This window comes from Panthera uncia (assembly GCF_023721935.1).
Source record: "Panthera uncia isolate 11264 chromosome A3 unlocalized genomic scaffold, Puncia_PCG_1.0 HiC_scaffold_11, whole genome shotgun sequence".
NCBI lineage: Eukaryota > Metazoa > Chordata > Mammalia > Carnivora > Felidae > Panthera > Panthera uncia.
The window spans coordinates 42,755,201-42,779,651 of NW_026057578.1; the positions used below are offsets into that span (position 1 = coordinate 42,755,201).

The 24,451-nt window shown below is 40.7% G+C and overlaps 1 protein-coding gene and 1 long non-coding RNA gene across 6 annotated transcripts in view; both read left to right on the forward strand.

Annotated features, from left to right (window-relative positions):
* The first annotated feature begins 5,371 nt into the window (after positions 1-5,371).
* LOC125936304 (uncharacterized) lies at positions 5,372-7,135 on the forward strand. The gene is made up of 3 exons (XR_007461995.1): positions 5,372-5,579; positions 6,434-6,729; positions 6,851-7,135. It is a non-coding gene; the product is annotated as an uncharacterized LOC125936304 (long non-coding RNA).
* Positions 7,136-9,646: 2,511 nt separating this feature from the next.
* Positions 9,647-24,451, forward strand: part of SEC23B (SEC23 homolog B, COPII coat complex component) — a 44,952-nt gene continuing 30,147 nt past the window's right edge. For 2 of the 5 annotated variants that reach the window (XR_007462151.1, XR_007462152.1), the window contains exons 1-9: positions 9,647-9,802; positions 12,403-12,637; positions 14,013-14,070; positions 18,439-18,525; positions 19,889-20,125; positions 20,230-20,315; positions 21,532-21,676; positions 22,073-22,231; positions 22,596-22,711. Coding sequence is in view for 3 of the 5 variants with exons in the window: in XM_049651197.1 (XP_049507154.1) it covers positions 12,417-12,637; positions 14,013-14,070; positions 18,439-18,525; positions 19,889-20,125; positions 20,230-20,315; positions 21,532-21,676; positions 22,073-22,231; positions 22,596-22,711 (1,109 nt within the window). In the remaining 2 variants the exon portion in view is untranslated. The remainder of the gene's footprint in view (positions 9,803-12,402; positions 12,638-14,012; positions 14,071-18,438; positions 18,526-19,888; positions 20,126-20,229; positions 20,316-21,531; positions 21,677-22,072; positions 22,232-22,595; positions 22,712-24,451) is intronic. The other 3 variants (XM_049651197.1, XM_049651194.1, XM_049651196.1) reach the window with 3 other exon arrangements.

Sequence of the window (24,451 nt, forward strand, 5' to 3'; positions counted from 1 at the left end):
AAAAATAATTAAATATTTAAAATAAGTTTCTCTTTCCCTCTGCCCCTCCCCTGCTTGGGTGCTCGCTCGCTCTCTCTCTCTCTCTCTCTCTCAAAACAACAACAAAAAATTAGAATGAACAGAAAAGTGTTTCTTATTCCTTGCCTCTTCTATGAACTTACTCACTTTGTACATCAGGCATGTTTCTGCATTTTTTACTGAGAAACACTCTTAGGCACTTTATTTTTTTTTTTAAGTTTATTTATTTATTTTGAGAGAATGAGAGAGAGAGATAATGAGGTGGGAGGAGCAGAGAGAGGGAGGAGAGAGAATCCCAAGCAGGCTCCACACTGTCAGCACAGAGCCCAATGCAGAGCTTGAACCCACCAACCACGAGATCATGACCTGAGCCAAAATCAAGACCTGCTGGCTTAACCAAGCCACCCAGGCACCCCCGCAGTTTATTGTTTGAACAGGCACAAGCAGGTGATCAAGATACACTGCCCCACCACCACATTCTTTAGGAAGAGCCACGCATACTCTTTCTTCTTGAACTTTAGACTATGAATTTTTTGAAAAGCCCAATGTTATTGGGACACCTGGGTGGCTCAGTGGGTTAAGCATACAACTCTTGGTTTCTGCTCAGGTCAAGATCTCACGGTTTCTGGGTTTGAGCCCTGCATCGGGGTCCATGCTGTTAGGACTCTCTTTCTTGCCCTCTCTCTTTGCCCCTCTCCTGCTAATTCTCTCTCTCTAAAAATAAATACATAAACAACAAGAACAAAAAAGTCGAGGGGTGCCTGGGTGGCTCAGCACATTGAGCATATATGACTTCGGCTTAGGTCATGATCTCGCAGTTTGTGAGTTCAAGCCTCACTGCTGTCAGAGGAGAACCCACTTCAGATCCTCTGCAGGTCTCTCTCTGCCCCTACCCCACTTGCACATGCTCTCTCTCTCTCTCTCAAAAATAAATAAAACATTAAAAAGAAGTCAATGTTATTGAATTTTATTTATTTTTTTTACTTTGAAATTACTTTATTAATTGCAATGTATAATATATTAATGCAAAAGCATAATAGTTTACTGAGGGAGTCATAATTAGTCTTTATAAATAAAGTACACAGATAATATTCATAAGGCCACTTCCATACATATTAGCTTGAATTTTATCATTTTTTAATGTTTATTTTTGAGAGAGAGAGAGAGACAGAGTGAGAGCAGGGGAGGAGCAGAGACAGAGGAAGACACAGAATCCAAAGCAGGCTGCAGGCTCTGAGCTGTCAGCACAGAGCCTAAGGCAGGGCTCAAACACACAACCACGAGATCATGACCTAAGCCAAAGTCAGACGCTTAACTAATTGAGCCACCCACGCACCCCATATTAGTCTGGACTTTAAATGTAACCGTATTCACTTCAGAAGTAATGAATTACTGAGACACACACCACCATGGATTAATCTCAAAATAATTATGCTGAATGAAAGATGCTAGACAAAAAAAAAAAAAAGAGTACATACCATATTATTCCACTCACTTAAAACTGTGGAGGGGCACCTGGGTGACTCAGTCGGTTAAGCATCCGACTTTGGCTCAGGTCATGATCTCACTGTTTGTGAGTTCAAGCCCTGCATCAGGCTCTGTGCTGACAGCTCAGAGTCTGGAGGCTGCTTCAGATTCTGTGTCTCCCTCTCTCTCTGCCCTTTCCCTGTTTGCATTCTGTCTCCCAAAAATGAATAAACATTAAAATAATAATAATAATAATAATAATAATAAGTTAAAACTATGGAAAATAACAGGGGCACAAGGAAACATTGTGGGATGATATACATGTTCACTATCCTGATGGTGATAGTAGTCAAAACTTAACATATTATACACTTCAAATATGTGCTGCTTATTGTGTGTCAATTATACCTCAATAAAGCTGTTTAAAAATTATTTTATTTTATTTTTCGTTATTTTTTTTTAAAGAGAGAGAGAGCAAGCAGGCACAAGTAGGGGAGAGGAGCAGAGGGGGAGAGAGAGAGAGAGAGAGAGAGAGAGAGAGAGAGAGAATCTCAAGCAGGCTCCACACTCAGCACAGAGCCTGATGTGGGACTTGATCTCATGATCCTGGGAACATGATGTGAGCCAAAATCAAGAGTTGCACTTGATCTTAGCCAGAAGGCCGAGAAGCGATACCAAAATCAAGAGTTGAACGCTCAACCAACTGAGCCACCCAAGTGCCCCTAAAATTTAAATATAAATTAAAACAAGCAGAGGCATTCCTGTAGCCTAGAGACCATTTGCTTAGTGGTTTTTAGTTCAAGGCACAATGACACTCTATTAAAAGGAACTGTGAGCTGAAAAGGATTTATCCTTCCTTAAGATTTAAGATCTTTTTTCAGCAGCTCTTTCTGCCCACAGGTCCTGTCCCTGTGCCCTGTGCTTTAATAAAATCACCTTTTTGCACACACATGCACACACAAAAAGATTTGTGTTTCTTTGCACTCACAAGGTAGTTGACTCTTCCTTTGAGAAGGAGAAAAATAAGGTAATGTTCTCAACTGTCAACCTTCTCAGATTGTTTTGTCGATAATGATGGCAAAGATTATATACTTACCATTAAATCTCCCTTGTTTTCTTTTCTCCCTTCTATCTCTTGGGCAACCATTTTCTGAACTTGCCATTATCACAGAAAATATAGCTTGGTTTCAAAACTAAAACATCATCTTTATGAACTAAAAACATTGAAAATGCACATTTCTGTCTGGTACATCATTTGCTAACATTGAAAGAGCCATTCTCAAGAACTTGAGAAGGCTGTTTTCATTTTTCTGACACACTCAGCCACCACCAACCTCTAAGACTGACTGTCTTTCTGAATCACCTTCCTTTGCCTGAACTTTTCTTTTCAGGTCAGAATCTCTTCTTTAGGCGGTTTGTCTGTGACTCTCCAAACTCACTGTCCAAGCAAATACCTTCTGAGCTCCTTTGCTATTTCTTTCACATATTATTGTTTTGACCAAGAAGAAGAAAGGAGAATATAAGAAAAGCTTCTTTGGAGTCTTGAAGGATACATCAGAGTCAAGTGGGAAAAGCATGGTGGTGACTGGGTGGTTCTTAGCAGAGAGGAGGGACATACAGGAGCACAGAGGTGAGACAGCGTACAGGCTGGGAGAGACAACTGGTTCAATACTGTAGGACTGAGGTAAATAGATCATGGAGACCCTTGTACAGCAAGAGGGGACATCTACTTTATCCTGTGAGTGAGGGAAAGCTAGGTAGTTTTAAACAAGGCAAGGTCAGGGTCAGATGTGTGGTTCTGAAAAATCTCTCTGGCAACCAAAGTGAGTTTGGGTTTGGCAAAATTTGGCAAAGAGGTCATTTAGGAGGCTATTGTGGTCATTCGGGAAAAGTGAATGAGGGCTTGAACTAAGTAGGTAGATGGAAATGAGAAGCATTTAGAATAAAAAAACCCACAGGTCCAAGTGATGCATTATTACTTTCAGGGTTGGGATGTTGAAGAGGTAGGGGAAGAAAAAAATATCTTTTCCTTCTACCCTTCTAGGTTCTTGGCTGGGGCTCTGAAACCAAAGACATATAAGCAAGAGAAGAGCATACAAAAAATTGATTTTTTAAAATATGTTTTACATGACATGGGAGCCTTCATCAGGAAATGAAAACCCGGGGCACCTGGGTGGCTCAGTTCGTTAAGTGTCCAACTTTGGCTCAGGTCATGATCTCACAGTTTGTGGGTTCAAGCCCCACATTGGGCTCTGTGCTGACAGCTCAGAGCCTGGACCTGCTTCAGATTCTGTGTCTTCCTCTCTCTCTGCCCCTCCCCTGCTCTCTATCTGTCTCTATCTCTCTCTCTCAAAAATACATAAACATTAAAAAAAAATTTTTGTTAAAGGAAATGAAAAACCAACAAAGCAGTTAAACTGGATTGTTTTTATGCTAGGTTTTATGAAGAGTGGTAGGTCATGAGGAAAATGCAATAGAACAAAAGCATATGAAATAAGGGTAGTTAATAAGGGAAGAAATTTAGCAAGGCCTATTCATTCTGATTCCTCTTGGCATCTGTTCTGTGAAAGGGAGGCATACACAAAATGACTGCCAAAGGCTCAAGGAGTCGTAAAACCAAAGGAAAATCCTGGTAAATCCAGCTTGACAGAAATGTGGGTTTTTTTTTTTAATGTTTATTTATTCTGAGGGAGAGTGCATGCAGGCTGGCAAGGGGCAGAAAGAGAATCCCAAGCAGAGTCCCCTGTCAGTGCAGAGCCCAATGCGGGTCTTGATTATGAGATTATAACCTGAGCCCAAATCAAGAGTCAGACACTTCACCAACTGAGTCACCTAGGCACCCCTACAGAAATGGCTTACTAAGGGGATGAGTAGATCTCTGCGGCCCTATCTCTCATAAGACCTGCTTTTTTAGCCCTAGAGACTGGGGAATACATTCTGGGAGACTCCCCACCCCACAGGAGGAAATGTTTGAGAATAGTTGTGTCATAGTCACATCTCCAAAGAAAGTTAAGAATGTTATGTCCCAAGGGTGTACTTAATAGTATGTTTAGACAAAAGAAAGTGTGGGAGGGGAGTAGCTATTATGGAGAATGCTTCAGGTCACAGAGAGATAGTCATTGTGGATTTATCCAAGATGGCATTTGTGTGGCTCACCCATCTGTCTGCAGAGGTAACAAATGTCTCCTCCTGGTAAAAACAGAGCACCTTTCATATGATGGTCTTATGACCTGTTTGAGGGGAGACAGGGAAGGTCAGTGGATCCTTCCTTGCACCTACCCTCTCTCAAAATCCTTCAGCTTAAAATATTAAATATGCTACTCTGTCATATTTTGGTAGTGTGTCCTGAACCCCACGAGAGACAAGGAGGGACCAAGAATAACTCCCTAGTTATTAGGATGACTGGGAGGAGAATGGTATCTCCAAGTGAAATAGAAAGTACAAGAGACAGGTTAGTTTAGGGCGAGGGGAACAATGAATTCAGCTTAGGACCATTAAAAGATAAACTGAGGCATCCTAAAATTGTAAGAGTTGGGGCACCTGGGTGGCTCAGTCGGTTGAGCATCCAACTTCGGTTCAGGTCATGATCTCACAGTTGGTGGGTTTGAGCCCCGCATCTGGCTCGCTGCTGTCAGTGCAGAGCCCACTTTGGATCCTCTGTCCTCCTCTCTCTCTGTCCCTCCCCTGCTCATGTGCACGCTCCCAAAAATAAACATTAAAAAAATTTTTTTTAATTGTAAGAGTTTATTTGAGCAAAATTCAATTTGAATCAAACAGCATCAAACCGCAAGTGGTTAGGAGCCCTCTGTCAACAGGAGTCAGGGAAAACACTTAAACAGAAAATGTGTAGAAGCCAAGAGAAGAAATTATTTGATTGTCCAGTTGGCTGTTGATTGTATTCAATGTTTCAATTTCATAACCTTGAGGCATTTCTGTACTTACATTTTAGTTTGCTTAAGTAGGCTGTCATGGCATTAGAGCCACATCAGTCTAATGGCCTTCTTTTTAATTAACTTGACAGGACACATGGAGATTCAGGTGCCAAAACACCAGAGATATCTAGCAGGTTGCCGGATATATGAATCTCATGTTAGGTAAGTCTGAGCCAGAAACATAGAAATTAGATTATAGATGATGAATAATATGTCATGAAAATTGTGAAAGACTTTGAAATAGTCAAAAGTACATGGGTGAACTTCCATGGAATGCTGGGCATTTTTTAAAGGACTCTCTGGGGTCATCTGATTGTAAGGGGTATGTGCCTCTATCTTTGACTAAGCTATTTTACAACTCTGCAGAGAAAGAAATTAATTTACAGAAAACTGATAGTAATGCAAATGTCTCCTGTCCATAACAATGCAAATGAGTCTTGTCCACAGCAATGCAAATGAGTTTTGTGTGGTAGGGAATATGAATATATAAATCAAATTCTTCCTTGAACCAGTCTGAACATCCTTACTTGTTACCTCATTAATAAATGAGTTTTTGACATATGCTCATTTTATATTTGTATGAGGGCCAGAATTTTACCTTTTTGAAACTTTAACAATTTTGAAGGTTTCACCAGCATCCCAATGGATTCACCTAACAAAATCAGGTAAATCATGTTGCTGAAGAATACCTTGTGGGCTGCTTAATTAAGCCCGGGAATATTTTGCTTTTGGCTCTCAGAGTGAACAGTGAATATTCAAGTGGCAATCATACAACAATAAACTGATTCTGTTTCTCTAGGTTTTTTCTCTTTATTTTTTTTTAATATATGAAATTTATTGTCAAATTGGTTTCCATACAACACCCAGTGCTCATCCCAAAAGGTGCCCTCCTCAATACCCATCACCCACCCTCCCCTCCCTCCCACCCCCCATCAACCCTCAGTTTGTTCTCAGTTTTTAACCATCTCTTATGCTTTGGCTCTCTCCCACTCTAACCTCTTTTTTTTTTTTTTTAGGTTTTTTTCTCTTTAATGATTTTGTATTTTTGGTTTTGTTTCTGATACATCTACAGCCAATAGGTTTCTCATCATTGGTGGCAACAACAATCAGGAATTTGACTTTATATTCTGACCATTTGGTGGTCTCACTAAGTTAATTGGTAGTTATAGAGATATATTCTCTTTTGGATAAGAGATGACAGAGAATCTAGTTGGTCCTTTTTGTTTGTTTGCCTTTTTTGTCTATTTATGAGTTCAAATCAGTCAAGATTTTCATGGCTCCTGGAAAGAAGAATGACTCTATATCTGATCTGGTGAGTTTTTGTGTTTCTGTGTTCACTTCTGACCTGTGACTAAAGTTGTAGGATCAAAGCTGTATACTTTCTTTTTTTTTTAATTTAAAAAATGTTTTTAATGTTTATTTATTTTTGACAGAGAGAGAGACAGAGCATGAGTGGGTGAGGGGCAGAGAGAAAGGAAGACACAGAATCCGAAGCAGGCTCCAGGCTCTGAGCTGTCAGCACTGAGCCCAACGCGGGGCTCCAACTCACAGACTTCAAGATCGTGACCTGAGCCGAAGTCGGACGCTCAACTGACTGAGCCACCCAGACACCCCAAAGCTGTATACTTTCTTTGTGTCTATGCATCTCTGTGTCTTTATGGCTATAACCAAGAAAGGCCCTCACATGTTGTGGAGTGTGAAATGTTTACTAAGTTTGGAGACCTCTAATAAATTAGATTAGTATGTCTCTTTTTCCTAATTAAATTTTTTGTTTATTTTGAGAAAGAGAGAGAGAGCGCGCGCAGGGGAGGGACAGAGAAAAAGAGAGAATCCCAAGCAGGCTCTGTGCGAACAGTGTGGAGCCCAACATAAGGCTGTCAGTGGGACAGGGCTGGAACCCAGGAACAGTGACATCATTGATGAAGGAGCATGAGGCAGGCTGAGGGCAAAATTCAGGCTGGTACTCTACCCGCCCCCCCCCCCCCCCAAGGTGGAATATGTGTGATATTCCTCAGACACTCCCAACTACCCAAGAACAAAGGAAAGGGGTTTAAGTGCTTGCCATGGTAATGTGGGAGACTAAGGCAAACGCAAAACTGAATTCCCTTACTGTCTACAGCCCACTGACAAGTCCTTGAAACCAGCAGAGTGACCGCCCTCTAGAAGCTCAGCTGCCTTGATAATGACACTTTGTTAGGGGCAAAAGAAAACCTTAGCTTAACATTACCCCAACCTCAAGGATCCTGTAAATCAACTTCCTTTATCTCAACTGCCCCAAGATATATGCTGGCAATCATATTCCAAGCTTATGGCCCCCGGATATGCATTTCATATGATGAAGAGTCTCATGACCCTTCATGAGGTTTTATTAAACAGTGATAAATGGTGTTTCCCTAGCAACAGCTAGCCCCTCAAGGTCTTGGAAACCTTGCTTCCAAAATTCCTTGGAGACTTACTCTATCCCTGACCCCCTCCCAACCTGAGGGTATAATGAGTTTCCCTTCAAGACCCCAGTGCAGCTCTTCCTGCCCATGGGTTCTGTTCCCATGCTTTAATAAAATCACCTTTTTACACCAAAAACATCTTCAAGAATTATTTCATGGCCGTTGGCTCTGGACCCCACGAATCCCCCATCACCCCAAAAACTTCATCAGTTATGACCCCAGCCAAAATCAAGAGTCGGATGCCCAACCAACTGAGCTGCCCAGGCACCCCAGATTAGTATGTCTCTTAAAGGAGCTCTGTTCCGGAGTGCCTGGGTGACTCAGTCTGTTGGGCATCCAACTCGATTTTGGCTCTGTTCGTGGGACAGAGCCTGAGTCAGTCTCCACGATGTGTGTGGAGCCTGTTTGGGATTCACTCTCTTTCCCTCTACCCCTCTACGTTCTCCCCACTCACCATCTCTCTCTAAAATTAAATAAATAAATAGGAGCTCTGTTCTGACTGGCTTATTGAGATAAATACATACTTACATAAATCAAATATTCCTAAAACTACCCAAAAATAATGAAATTAAACTTCCAATACTTTAAATGTGTAGGAATTTTAAAAACCCTTCTTAGAAAATTCTAGTATAGAACGAAGCCAGGATCAAATAATTAAAGCAAGTCTTTGGTAAATGATATTCTTTTAACGTTTGGTTAAAAAAAAAACAAAAAAACACACAGCTATGTCTTTTCTCGGGGTAAACTATAATACAAATGTGTATTTATTTTAATTGAGTTTGCTTCCTTACTGAGAGATTAATGCAAACTGCCTAAATTTATTCACTTAATGATGTAAAACCTAATGTTATTCTGACATGGTTTAGGAACATGAAAACCGTAAATTTGTTCAACAAAAATGAATCATTAATTGACAGACTTTTTATATTAAGAGTATGTTTCATAATATATTGACCTAAAACTAGTTTGTGTTCTGTAAGTAGCCGAAAATTTTGTACTAAGTTGAGCTAATTAATGGTAATTCTTGAATGTCTAGATATATTCTAAGCATCATTTTAAGTTTATATAGCTTTGCTTCTTTTAAAAAAATATACTATAGACAGGCTGTATCTCGGAGTCAGATTAATAAACGTGCTCATTTTTGTCACTTAGAAAAAGGTATATAAAGGCTGTAGTGGCTGTAGAAAGTTGTGTTCTATATACTTAGGAGTTTGGTTAGTCTCCCAGGATGCGTGAATATGACCACTCCCAATTATTCACCTTCTCGTAGATGGAGGACAGAGCTAGACACGCAGAGAGTAACTGCGCTAGTGTCAATCCCCGAAGAGAACGCGAAGTCAACATAGCGAGCAGTAACATAATGAAGTATTGCTAGGCGTGCTGAATTCCCAAAGGTAGTGTGCGGACCCACGCTCCCTCCGCCCCGCCCCTTTCCACGCTGACACCTTTTCCCGGCAAGCTTCAGTTTCCTCCGCCTCTCCTTTTTCCGGTGCCACACGTCATCATTCTCGCTTCCCGGTAGCTAAGGCGATGAGAGGGACTTCCCAGTTGGGCGGGCGGAAGTCATGTTGGATCAGGGCGAATCCCTGAGGCGTGCCGGCTGCACCTAGGAAACAGTCGCGCAGGCACCTGAGTTTTCTGAAGCACAAACGTTTAGGGGTGAACGTGGAGGAACGTAGGGTCTGAGGAGCGGTGGTTTTGTGGCCTGAGAACAACCGGCTTGCCCCATTCCAAGATGGCGGCGTGGCTTCACTGAGAGTCTTGCTTCCGCTTCTCCGCCGGGGGAGGCCCTCTTTGATTGGTCAGAGGACGGCGCTGTGGCGTGACGCACAGGGTCGCTGACCAGTCGTCTGAGAGCTGAGCTGGACTTGGCGGTGGGAGCCGGAGCGGGGCTCTAGCAGCTGTGGGTGCGGACGCGGCCAGGTGAACTGCTCCTGCCAGGTGAGTGGGAGCGCAGGTGATGGGGAGCCGAGGGCACGGACTGGAGTCTCTGTAGGGACCGAATGGGTTGCTCCTGGGGCGAAGCCTCTTCTCGGCGGCTTGGCGGGCAGAGGAATTTAGGGACTCAGTGACCCAGGGGTCTGCTGAAGAGTGACGCGTTCCTGGTCAGGCGGTGCGGCCGGCCGGCTTCTGGCTCGGGAACTCTAGGAATCGCGGGGTGCGGAAGGATTCAGGTTTCTTTTTAGAGTTGAGTAACCTGAAATGGGATGAATGACTTCTGCCTCGTGACAGCTGGAACTAGGATCCGGGGCTACGGACTACGCTTGAAGCATTAAACTGTGCTTAAACTTGGCTACCGTGTCCTGAAAAGTTATGATTTGATGGAATGACCGGTTCAGTTTTTGGCGTGTGTGTATTTTTGGCAGACACTTCTACAGAACCTTTAAAGTTCTTTTCATTCATTCATTAACTCATCCATTCATCTATTAGCCTTTTCAGAAACTCCTCCCCTGTGAGAATATGATGTGAGTCAAAGATCGACCGTCCTAGAAAAATGCACATTCGCTCATGCACACAATTTTGCATGCAGCTTCAGAAGATTTATTGACGCTCTGAAGTGCCCCGTTGGTTTTGTGCCCAGATTTAAGAATCCATGTTCTAGAAGAGGCGACGGGAAGAGACAGTGGGAAACGGAAAGAGCAGGTTTTAATATGTAGCTGCCTGGGGACATTGGATGGAGCCAGTATTTTTCATTAATGTTTTGAGTGGGTACCAGTCAGTGAATGAAACCTGCTGAGGTACTTGTGGAGAATTGTGATATTAGAACTTGCGTTTATTCCCACCTGAGTTATCCCTTTGCCACTTCGTAGCTGCAGAAGGGCCTCCTATGTAAAGGGTGCTTCAGTTTCCCGCCTTTGTCAGAAATAACAAGTAGATGCCTTAGAGTGTCAGTTGGAGCAAACATTTAGAATTTTTGTGGTCTGGGTTGTGTGTAGTGGGCTAATTCCTTCATTTGCTTTTCTAGCCGCATAAAATCATTCCCTGGGTGGCTACGTCGGTTAAGCATTCAACTCTTGATTTCAGCTCAGGTTGTGGCCTCACAGTGGTGAGATTGAGCCCGTGTCATGGAGCCTGCTTAAGATTCTCTCTCTCTTGCGGCACCTGGGTGGCTTAATTGGTTAAGCATCCGACTTTGGCTCGGGTTAATGATCTCCTGGTTTGTGAGTTCAAGCCCCCTGCATTGGGCTCTCTGCTGTCAGTGCAGAGCCCCCTTTGGATCCTCTGTCTCCCTCTCTCTCTCTGCCCTCCTCCTGCAGGAGCTCTCTCAATCTCTCTCTCTAAAATAAGTAATAAACATTTAAAAAAAAGATTCTCTCTCTCTCCCACCCTTTGCCCCCCACCCTCAAAAAATCATTCCCTTAGTCCGTATTATTTACAGTATGGCACTTCTCATAATAACACTTATTATTGGAGACACTTATTATTCAGCACCTCAGGAAGTGAGCACTAGAGGCCACTAATAACATAGATTCTTTAATTTGCCTGTTTTTCCCTTTTTCTTGAGGGTCTTGTTCCCGTGAACCCTAGGTGGCTGAGATATGTGTTAGCCTTAGCCTAGACTTTAGAATGCAAATAGGGTGTATGAAACACTCAATGGAGTTGGCATTGTCTGGGTTTGAAAAGCTTAGTCTAAATGGTTATTTTATCAACCAGAATTTTTCGAGGCACGAACATAAGCAACCCTGGTGAAAAGGTCCTGGTGAAGGACTCGCTCAGCACGATAGCAAATTTGGCATTATAATTTTGGTGATCCCAAGTAGAAATATTTTTGCTAGGAACTGGTGGTGGTTCTCATTACAAATTGGACTCACAACGTCAGCATCCAGTTCTTGTCTCCCCAGGTAACAGAGGAGGGGAAAGGGCACAAAAACAAGATCACTTGGAAAGTAGAATTTAATGCAGTGTTTGCTTTAATAAAGCAAGGAAGGGAGGGGATCAGGGAGGAAGGTAGCTTGGTGCTGAAACAAGGCTTGAGACTGACTCTTGGGGAAGGGGAATTAGAACTGGCTTGGTTGAGATGTTGCATGATCTATGAGGAGGTTTACATTAGTATTATTCAACTACTTGCAGCTTGGAAATGATCAAATGATTGTAAACCCCCCACATCTTTTCATTTATTTAAGTGCTAGAGAGGAGAGTTGAGAAAGGAATAGTAGGCAAAGAGAACTGTGAAGTTAATTGGCTTTGGGAGTCAAAGGGAAGGGAGATGTTGTCATCCTCCAGTAACCAGTTCTTCTAGACTAAGTGTTTAATTTTTTTTAATCTTTATTTATTTTTGAGAGAGAGAGTGCGAGCAGGGGAGGAACAGAGAGAGAGGGAGACACAGAATCTGAAGCAGCCTCCAGGCTCCGAGCTGTTAGCACAGAGCCCAACGCGGGGCTGGAGCTCACAAACCGTGAGATCATGACCTGAGCCGAAGTTGGCCGCTTAGCTGACTGAGCCACCCAGACTAAGTGTTTAAAGAACATTGTTGGGTGACCATCTTCTTTTTTGAAGTTTAGTTGAGAAATTCACATAAAATTAAAAAGCCTCATCTATAGTTTCTTTTCAGACTATGGCAACATATTTGGAGTTCATTCAGCAGAATGAAGAAAGAGATGGTGTGCGCTTTAGTTGGAATGTGTGGCCTTCCAGCCGCCTCGAGGCTACAAGAATGGTTGTTCCCCTGGCTTGTCTCCTCACTCCTTTGAAAGAACGTCCAGACCTGCCTCCCGTACAATATGAACCTGTGCTCTGCAGCCGGCCGACTTGCAAAGCCATTCTCAATCCACTTTGGTATGAATTCTTTTTAAAACTAGTAAAAAGGAAGAATGCAGTATATTATGATTTTTATGTGATTCTCATAAAAGTGATTCAATTTGGGCAAATCATCAAATTTGGGATTAGTAGTAGATGGTGAGATTCTGAGGTTATGAATGCTTGTAGAAGTCTAGGGTGGGGGGATGGGCTAAATAGGGATGGGCATTTAGGAGGGCACTCGTGATGGGCACTGGGTGTTATTTATATGTAAGTGATGAATCACTAAATTCTACTACCGAAACCATTCTTATACTATATGTTAACTAGGATTTACATACAATTAAAATATATATATATATTTAAAAAAGAATGCTTGAAGAAGTCTGAGTCTTGCTGGCCTAATATTTGAGATAAAATTGGAACTTACAGGAATGAGGTAGAAGTCAAGGGAAAGGATTGGAATTCACTTTTTTTTCTTATTTCAATTTGTTTTTGGTTTAACCATAGATTATATTGGTACCTTTCGAAGCGTTTTCCCAAAAAAATCAGAAAGCTTTTGACGGTTTTCTCATACTTACCTGGTATGGTGATGCTGTATGGCAGGAAGTAATAGGTGGAAGAAATTATAACTCTTAATGATGGTTAAGTGTAATGTTTTGTACCTGAGATCATGACCTATGATATTTTCCTGAAATGTGGGCATTATTTGAAAGAATCTTTAAACAGGTGAAGAGTATCAGAAATATTGTCTAAAAGGTAAGACTTTTATATGAGGGAAAAACAACACTCATATGAAGGAACATTTTTTACTTCATTCCCCTTACTTTTACTTATTACACCCATTCATAAGATGCTGTTACTCTTCTTTCAAAGAGGTAGCCATTGCTTATTAATTTTCTAAGTGCAGAAAGGGAGAAAAAACTAACCGAAGCATTATCTTTAACCAGTTCTAGGAAGCATGCCTCCCAACCTTTCTTCAAGTGAGGTAGGTGAGGTGAAAGTCAGGCAAGTGTTTCCATGTGTGAAATTTAGTATTGACATTTAGTGGTTTCACGTATCTTAACAATAAAAGTGCTAGAAAAATCACACAGATTATGTTAAGAACAGGACAAAAGGGAATAACCTGTAACTTATATAAAATCATGACATTTTAAGTATTGTCAAGGGAATTAGAAAAGAGAAAAAAAGATTTACTAATTCTTCAGTGCTGCTGTTTGAAGGAAATTTTTGGTGTATTTAACAGCCATAACTCTTAACTGCAGTAGACATTTTACATCCCTCCATCCATTCATGCTCAGAATGATATCTGAAACATATCTATGAGATTTACTAAACTTAAAGATTACATTTGAATGCTTTCCACATTACAAATGAAAATGGTACCTAGCTATAATATTTATCTTTCTCACAGTCAGGTTGATTATCGAGCAAAACTTTGGGCCTGTAATTTCTGTTTCCAAAGAAATCAGGTATGTGAATTTTTTTAAGTGTTTTTCTGTGTTTCATTTTAGTTGAATTACTCTGAAAAAAATTAAGTAAGGTTGAATTTGTGTCTGTCTGGGTAGTCATCAATTTCTGCTGACCTCAAGGCAATAGCTTTTGTTAAGCATAATTGAACACTGAACATATGTGATTTTTCTGTTGAACGATGACTCAGTTTCATTATGTGGGTTTTTATCATTTGCTCTGGAGGGGACATAAAATTCCCATTTTTGATGTCCTCTGTAGGCAGTGAATATGTTATCCTAAGAAAACAGATATGTCGTGTATATTTCATTTGACTTCAGTTTATTCTAATTGCATAGTGTGTACACTACTGAATTTTCACTTTTTGATCTTTATAACTTTCAGGGTCCAAGTACCAATGTTGAGCATTTCTTGATTTAAAAATTTTAAAACTACTGGGACACCTGGTGGCTGTTGATTAAATGTCCAACTCTTGATCTCAGCTTAGGTCATGATCTCATGGTTTGTGAGTTCGAGTCCCACACCAGGCTCTGTGCTGACAGCGTGGAGCCTGCTTGGGATTCTGTCTCTCCCTCTCTCTCTGCCCCTCCCCTGCTCATGCACACACTCTCTATCTAAATAAATGTTTTTGAAACATCATCAAATTATACATTTAAAAGAGTGAATTTTATGGTATATATAATATATCTCAATAAAGCTGTTAGAAAAATTTAATTATTTCCAGTATAGCATATAGTGGTTTAGTACCTCTTAAGATATTAATAACATGCATTTATTTATTCACATATTTAATCATAATTGCAGTTAATAATCTCATTTTTTGATACATCTCACAGTAAGTGAGATATCACAGTAAGTGATAAATAGACCAATCAGTGTACTAACTATAGGCTTGGGAATTATGAGCAGGTACCATTCAAAATTCACCTCCATGAGAGATTCAGGAGTATGTGCAACTCTTAAAGGCATTCAGAATTGAGGTCCATGTTTAATACAGTTATAGTGAAAATTCTAAGGCATCAAAAGACAATGTCAGCAGAGTAAAAATGTAGTCCACAAAATATTTGCTAATCATAAATCTTGTAAGGGATTAATATCAGGACATCCAGGGGAGGAGATAATGAGGAAATGTTTATAAGTTCAGAGTTTCAGTTTTGCAAAATAAAAAAATTGAGTTCTTAGGAATGCAAACTGGTGCAGCCACTCTGGGAAACAGTATGGAGTTTCTTCAAAAACTTAAAAATATTAGTACCCTAAGACTCAGCGATTGTATTACTAGGTATTTACCCAAAGGACACAAAAATAGTATTTCAGAGGAATACGTGCACCCAGATATTTATAGCTGCATTATCTACAATAGCCAAATTTTCAAGCAGCTTAAGCGTCCATTGACCAATGAATGGACAAAGAAATGGATATATATATATATATATATATATATATATATATATATATCTCATATATAATGGAATATTACTATGCCAAAAAAACAAAACAAAACAAAAACAACAACAACAACGGATTCTTGCTATTAGCAAAGTCAAGTGACTGAGCTAGAGGGTATGAGGCAGTGAAATAAGTCAGGGAGAAAGAGACAAATATGTGATTTCACTCATACGTGGAGTTTAAGAAAGAAAACCAATGAGGAAAATGACAAAAAAGAGAAAGAGGCAAATCAAAACACAGACACTTAAGTATTGATAACAAACTGATCGTTACCAAGAGGGCGGTTAGTGCGGAATGTAATAAAAAGGTGATGGGGATTAAGGAGTGAACTTGTAATGATTACTGTGTGATGTATGGAAATGTCGAATCACTATATGATGTATATGAAATTATATTTCACTGTATGTAAACTAACTGGAAATTAAATAAAAAATAAAAAAATAAATATATGGTTTCAGGTCTCACATTTAGGTCTTTAATACAGTTTGCTTTTATTTTTATATATCATTAAGAAATGATCCAGGTTCTTTCTTTTGCATATACCTGTTTAATTTTCTAATGGTGTAAATATATTGACCATGTAAGTGTGGGTCTTTATTCAGTTTCATTGAGCTATGTAACTGTGCCAATACCATGATGTTTTGTATTTTTTCTTTGTAGTATACCTTGAAATCTGAAATTATGATGCCACCAGCTTTGTTCTGTTTTCTTTTTTTCTTTTCAAAATTGCTTTCTATTTGGATTTGTTTGTGGTTCCATTCAAATACTAGGATTCTTCATTCAACTTTTGTGAAAAATGCTGTTAGCATTTTGATAGGGAGTCCATTGTATCTCTATGTTCCTCTGGTAGTATATATTTTTTATTAATACTAACTCTTCCCATTCATGAAGATTGTACATCTTCCCATATGTTTGTGTCATCTGTCATTATTTTGTTGTTTTTGTTTGTTTGTTTGTTTGTTTGTTTAAATGGTATTCTGTTCTCTAAAAGGACATTTTCATTGAACACAATTTTCAGATTTTCACTTGGGATTATTACACCCTTACAGGTTCAGGACACATGATAGTGAATGATTTTTAGAGTTAAGTTACACTGAAAAAGAAGTAATATTAGGTAGATGACAGGAAGGTACTCTCATGTGAAAATAAATATACAATTTCAGTCACTGTGTTTGTAAATCTCTGCTCTCTGATATTAAACTTCTGTCATCCATTGGAAAAAAAATTGAGTTCTGGAGGTGGATGGTGGTGATGAGTACTTAAGACCACTGAACTGTACACTGAACAAAGATTAACATGGCAAAAGTTATACATGTTTTACCACAATAAAAAACATTGGGTAAGACATCAATCTAATTGATCTAAAACACCAATTTAAAGACAAAATGCCTGTGATACAATGTCAAGCATAAAGAACAGTTTGCAAAATTGTATATACAGGATGAGCTCATCTGTGCGGAAGTAGAAAAAGTCTGGAAGGAAATATGCCTACATGTTGACTAGCTGTCTCTAGTTGGTAGGAACATAAAGAGTTTTTTCTTCCTGTTTTCTTTTTTTTCTTTTTAAGTTTATTTTTTTTAGTAATCTCTATACCCAACTTGGGGCTTGAACTCTTGATCCCAAGATCAGGAATTACGTGCTCTTCCAATTGAGCCAGCCAAGTGCTCCTTTTCCTGTTTTCTTATATTTTCTTGTATTTGCCAGGTTTTCTACAATGAACATGTATTACTTTATTGATAACAGCTAAAATAATAAACCCAAGTAAAAGAATTAGTCATCCACATAAATTTTTTTTTCAGTTCCAATTACAGCTCTTTAATGCCTCATTTGCATAGGGCTCCTCTTGTTTATAAGAATTGCTGTTCTGTAGCTTCTTTTTGTTTTGTTGTTGGTTAAAACTATTTTTTAACTTTCATGGTTCATCAGATATTTTCCTGTATAAATGAAAATGTTCCTAATTTAAGTCTGTTTCCCATATTATGATTTTTAACTTTGAAGAAAGATGGTTTTACAGTTTCCTTACATATTTCCTTACAGTTTCATTTACCATTTCTGTTTCATATGGCTGCCATCTTTTACCTTCCTTTTCTGTAGAACCGTACTCTACACATATCAACATTCTATCGCTTCTATCATTTGGATCCCTCTTCTCTGAACTCTCTCCAAGTTCTCTGTCCTCTTTGAAATGTGGAGCGAAAGGTTTGTCTTTCCAAAGCTTGAAAACAGAGGTTTGACTCTCCAAAGGGCAGTGGTGGAAGCTTCATGTTGTAAGACATCATGAAAAGAAAGATGGGGAAAATGAAGAGGAAGCTCTAGGGTGGTCCTTAGCAAGTTGCTTGAGGGTTCATTTCTATTTCCAGTGGCACTTCTCTCAAAGGCATTTTGCCTGGAGACTAGAGTCCCAGGCCAATATGTCTTGAACTACTCGTGGACAGTATATCAGTATTCAGCGTTCCTGACTCCCATCTCCTGCTTAGTTCACCAGTCACTTTCCAAAGGGATTTGAAGAGAGAAGCTCAGTCACACTCCTGGGTTCTGGCCTTGGAGAACACAGGGGGCTGCAAGGGCACTGCCAGCTGGTAAAGCACGGCCTCCCACATAAATTATTGATGAGACAGCTGAAGTCTCTGCCCTTAATTTGCAAGGCAGTGCTTAAAAAATGTTTTTTACTGGTGCATTTTTTAATCATCTCAAAGTTACAACATACCCTCAAACTACATTTTAAAAAGTTACAATGGGATATAAATGTAAGGCAGGGTTTCGATTTAAAATTTTGGTTTTTGTATTTTTAGTTACATGGTCTGTGTTCTATGCTTTCAGAATTAATTCATGGACATTACCTATTTTTTATATATGGAAAATAAGAGGTATAACATAAATATCTTTCGCCCTAATAAAACGTTGCTTTGTTTCCTTCTCTTCAGTTTCCTCCTGCTTATACAGGCATATCTGAGGTGAATCAGCCTGCTGAATTGATGCCCCAGTTTTCTACAATTGAGTATGTGATACAGGTAACTTCTCTGTTGCGTATTTAATGAATGGTGTTAAATATTGAGTTTCTCTTCGTCTTCTGTGTCCCTGGACAATTTAAAACTATGAGGGCAGATGGATCCTAAACACTTGGTCATGGTGTGTGTGCACTCATTGGCATTACTTACAATCTTGATAGAAGGCTAGAAAAGGGGTCACTGGTTGTGTTCAGCACCTGTCCCCCATAGCTTTCTCCAGCTCTGTTAAGGTTACTCCATCTTGTAGTCAAGCTTAAAAACTTTAGGTTCATCCTTGACTTGTCTTTCTTGTACATTCCATATCCAATCCACGAGGAAATCCCATTGGGTCTATATTCAGAATCTATCCACAGTCCAACCACTTCTTTCTCCCCCACTTTTTTCCTGGGCCAGCCATCGCCTCTTGCTTGAATTACTGGGCAGTCTCTTAACCCTTCTCCCTAATTTCACCCTTTCCCACTTACAGTTTATTCTTAACCCAAAAGCCAGAGTAACTCTTTAAAAACATGTCATGTTGTTTCTGTGTTCGGAAACCTCCAATGGTGAAAATGACTCCCTTTTACCCTGAGTGAGAGAGAGTCTTCAAAACTCTTTGTGGACTAGCTCTGTATTATCACTCAGACCTCAACTTGTTTTAGTGTCCTCGTTTAGCCACATGGGTCTCATGACTTTCTTTGGACATGCCAGGAATGCTCCTGCCTGTGGGCCTTTGCTCTAGGCTGGAATTCTCTTTCTCCTATGTCTGTATTGCTCCTTCCCTCTCCTCTGGGTTTTTGCTCTAATGTTACTTTCTTATTGAGGCTTCCCTGATCTCTTATGTAATACTGGAACCTGCCCCCTACCTCTACTCCTGGCATCCCCCTACTCTTTCCATCCAGAAAATCAGCTCCTTAAGGTAGGCAAAGATCTTTGTTCTTTTGGTTCACTGATATATCCCAGGACCTGGAACAGTGTCTGGCACATGGAAGGCATTCAGAAATGTAGAGGGTTACCAGGGTGGCTCAGTCGGTTAACTGTCTGACTTTGGCTCAGGTCATGATCTTACGGTTTGTGCATTCGGGCCCCGCATCGGGCCCACTTGAGATCTTCTGTCCCCCTCTCTCTGCCCCTCCCCTACTTGTGCTCTCTTAAGAATAAAACATTTGAAAATATGTAGAATAAATCGTTGGATACAAATAGTTTTTACATTTAGTTTGTTTTAATAGAACCTGTCATTTAACGAAGTGAGTAGAAGTTAGTTAGATGTCCATATTTCCTGACAGTAAATATAGACGAGACTTATTACTTACATACCTGATCTGCTTTGAAAAGAGCTGGTTATGTCTGTTTGTATACTGATCATCACACTGTGTTTCTTTGCGTAAAGAGAGGTGCTCCATCCCCTCTGATCTTCCTCTATGTGGTTGACACGTGCCTGGAAGAAGATGACCTTCAAGCACTCAAAGAATCCCTGCAGATGTCCCTGAGTCTCCTTCCTCCAGATGCTCTGGTGGGTTTGATCACGTTTGGGAGGATGGTGCAGGTTCACGAGCTCAGCTGTGAAGGAATCTCCAAAAGTTATGTCTTCCGAGGGACCAAGGATTTAACCGCAAAGCAAATACAGGTTTGTGCCTTGTTTGTACACAAGCAGGAGCAAGGAGATTTCTTAAAAAGTAGTTGGTTATTCAATCTAGTGTTGTGGGAAATGAGTCCTTTTGGTTTTTGTAGGATATGCTGGGCCTCACCAAGCCTGCCATGCCTATGCAGCAAGCAAGACCTGGTCAACCACAGGAGCACCCTTTCGTTTCAAGCAGGTGAGCTACCAACATAGAATGTTGCACACACAGTAGTGGGCGTGCAGGGCATTCCACTGAAGGGAGGGAAGAAAAATGTTAGAACTTCTGTTTTCTTGTTTTTAGACAAAAAAAAAAATGATTAAGCCTAACCAGTATTTAATGTTTAATGACTTGTATAACATGTTAGTATATATTTGAAACTAATAACTAAATTGTGTAGTTACACATACATATATACACCCACGTGTGTGTGTGGTAGATTTGTTCAGAATGTTTTTCCTCTTAGTGTTGTATCGTCACAAAGGTTTTGAGACCACTGTACTCGAGCCTTCCCCTCCTTTTATGCATGGCTATTGTCTTTTTTGAGTCTTAAATAAAACAACAGGTTTCTGTGGGGTGTCCTCAAGCAAACCTAGGACCAGGCACTTATTTTCCTCAGCCCATTGACTCCCTGGGCTGCCTATGGCCGGCAACAGTCAGCAAACATGATAAAATTCATTGTCTGACATTCTGGGGACAGCCACTTACTGTGGTAAGAAACCAGTGCTTCTCTGTGTTTACTCTGAAGGCTCAAGAGAAACACTTGAGAATCACTTTAAAGTGGATCTTTAGGGCCACCTGGGTGGCTCAGTCAGTTGAGCATCCGACTGTCGATTTCAGCTCAGGTCATGATCTAATAATGGTTCATGGGATCGAGCCCCACGTTGGGCTCTGCACTGATAGCATGGAACCTGCTTGGGATTCTCTGTGTCCCTGTCTCTCTGCTTCTCCCTTGCTTGTGTGTACATAATTTCTCTCTTTCTCTCAAAATAAATAAATACACTTAAATAAAGTAGATCTTTAGAATGATGAAGGTGGTCCATGTACATGAACTGTGCATGGATTGAATTCACATTAGACCTGTCTTTAGGATTTCTTTGCTGCTTAAAATGTAATTAAAACTGATATTTAAAACCATTTTTTCCCATACTATACATACATACACACACACACACACACACACACACACATACACACATATATATATATATACACACACACACATATATATATAAATTGCTCTGTATTCAGTTTTAAATTGTTTCCCTGGCTAAAATTGCTTTGAAGAAATAAAATTGTAAGTTTTTTCTACTGTGAGTAATTATTTTGCAGAGCTGTGACTGTGTGTCACCTAGAGCTAAAAACCAGAGTACTTATTAAACCAGGATTAATGTGTCCATTGAAAATCATGCAGATTTCTGCAGCCCATTCACAAGATTGACATGAACCTCACTGATCTCCTTGGGGAGCTGCAGAGGGACCCATGGCCTGTGACTCAGGGGAAGAGACCTTTGCGATCCACTGGTGTTGCTTTGTCCATTGCCGTTGGCCTGTTGGAGGTAACTCAGAATTTACCAGGGCACCTCAAGTTGTGTTTGCTAGCCTTGTTTGAAAATCATTTGTGACCTGAGTCAACTGACTTAGAAAGCACTTCAGTTGTTATTACTATCCACAATGAAGGAGCCCCGTGATGATTTGAAAATATCAGAAGTTTGCATGAGAAACACGAGGCCATTAGGGCAATGGCAGGTGCTCACAGTGAATTAAAAAAAAAGTGTATGAAGCCCTTAGGCTGGAAAACACAAGGCTGCTTCTGTGCATTATCATCTGTTATTTTGTACTGTCAACAGTGTTCAGCACAGCTGATGAGAACTGTTTGGAGTATTCTTTAGAGAAATGGAAGCATACTTGGGGTGGGCGGTATGTTTCTAAAATATTGCCATTTACTGTTTTAGGGCACTTTTCCAAACACGGGAGCCAGGATTATGTTGTTTACTGGAGGTCCCCCCACCCAAGGGCCCGGCATGGTAGTTGGAGATGAACTAAAGGTTCCTATTCGTTCCTGGCATGATATTGAGAAAGATAATGCACGTTTCATGAAAAAGGCGACCAAGGTAGGTGCTCTTGAACACAGGCTGTAATTCTGGTATCCTGGTGCTGGGTCTAGGTTGCTCTGGAGTGACAGCTGCTTTGCTGAGACCATGCTTTGTGGTCAGCAAGTTGATCTTGATGAGATGACCTCCCAGATACTGGCTGTTGTTAAATTATTGCCCCAGTTCTGAGTCCTTACTTAGAGTGGGTGGTGTTAAAACTGCTAAACGTGTTTTGAGATTGAAAACTGTATGTTTGATTTAATTTGGATGTCATAAAGAAAACTATCTCCATATTCCTAAGTTCGGTTACATCCCTTTGGTATAGTAAGGCATACCTAGTGAATAACATTGCTCTTTCCTAAACATAATTTTTCTCTCTTCACAGCACTACGAGATGCTTGCCAACCGAACTGCTACAAATGGTCACTGCATTGATATTTACGCTTGTGCCCTTGATCAGACAGGACTTCTGGAGATGAAGTGTTGTGCAAATCTTACTGGGTATGTTGACAACAAATACCTGGGAAAGGCAAGTATGTGTGTTTTAAGGAAAGAGAAATGAGTGGTGGATCTATAGGATGTGCGTGGCTGACTTAAATAAGCTTTCAGAAAGCTCCAGGCTGTGGTATCAGTGGCAAGGAGCATGATGGACACGGAGCACATGCTCAGCCTGAAGGTGCGTGGTGGGGCATGCTTAGAGCCTATGTCTGTATTGTGTGAACCGGTCATGGTGTAGAGCATAGTTCTCAGAGCGTGATAGGGCCTCGCCAGCAACCTTCAGGGCTCCCGGGGACTGAGTAGAAGTGCACTTCCTCAGGTCTCACCCCAGATTTCCTGAATCAGACTATGAGGCTGCAGCCCAATAGTCAGCTTTTACACGTTTACCAGGGGACTCTGGTGCACAGAAAGCCTGAGAACTGCTCATGTGCACCAATGATCTGAAGCTGGCTGCACGCTAGAATCTCCTGGGAACTTTAAAAACTACTCTTGCTTTGAGTCTTGTCCCTCAGAAATTCTGATTTAATTAGCATGGGGTATGACCCAGGCATCAGCATTTCTTAAACTCTCCTGGGTGTTTCTAATGTGAAGCAGGGTTTAAGAACCACGGTGTGGACCCTTAGTGCTCAAAGTGTGGCTGAGCACAGGCAGTATCAGCCTCACATGAGAGCTTGCAAGAAATGTAATATCTTGAGCCATACCCTAGACCTTTTGTATCAAAACCTGCATTTGAATAAGTTTCCAGGTGATTTGCTCAGAGCAGTTTGAGAAGTACTGGCATAGACCTGTGGCGTGTTTCTGAGATTCTGCATTTCTAACAAGCTCCCAGCAATGCTGCTGGTCTTCACTGAGCAAAGAAGGGGCACGTAGAAGGTTGAACTCATCACCGAAGCTGTCCCAGAGAGCAGCAGATTTGTTAGGTGACCAGGTCCCAAATGACACTGACATAGCTATACCAGTGAACTGCATTTAGTAGGATGAATTCCTACTGGTATCCTCCAAGAGCTCTTATTTTAGAACATCCATCGAAAAGCTTTACTGTGACCATCCCGAGTTCATACGCCTGTGTGTGTGTGTGTACGCGTGCGCGCGTGTGTCTCCAGTGGAGAGGGACCATCACTTCCATCAGATTCTCAGCGAGGTCCTTGATTCCTGAATGACTTGGTGTTTAGGTCGTATAACCTCTTACACAAATATGGTATCAGGGAAACATGTTAGCAGTGACATTAGTCTCAGAGGTTTTAGTTGTGGCTCAAGGTGAGCCAACCATTTGGGAGGACTTCCAGCAAAGGCAAGGTAGGTAGGCTGTGTTACAGGAATTGATTGTCTTCAGAGAAGATCGTAGTGCTTAGTTTCCTTGGTGCCAGGCACACCCAGATTATATCATCTTCCATTCTGAGCATTTTCAGTTTAAAAGGGATGTACAGATGAGCTGGGGCAGTTCAAAGATGAGCAGTAAGAGTGGCGGAGAGTACTGTGTCATAATGAGTCATAATGTGTCATAATGAGAGCGATTAAAGGATCTAGAAAAGATACCACTGAAGACAGATGGGGCATAAGATCTATATTTGAACAATCGACTGCCTCTCCTGCGGAGAGGGTATCAGATTTGTTTGTTACATGTGTGACCAAAGGGGAAAACTAGAACCAGTGTTGGAAGCTGCTGGGAAATACAATTTGAGCCAGTATGAAGACAGACCGTATTAACGGTCAGTACTGTCCGTGCCTGGAATGGACTACCTG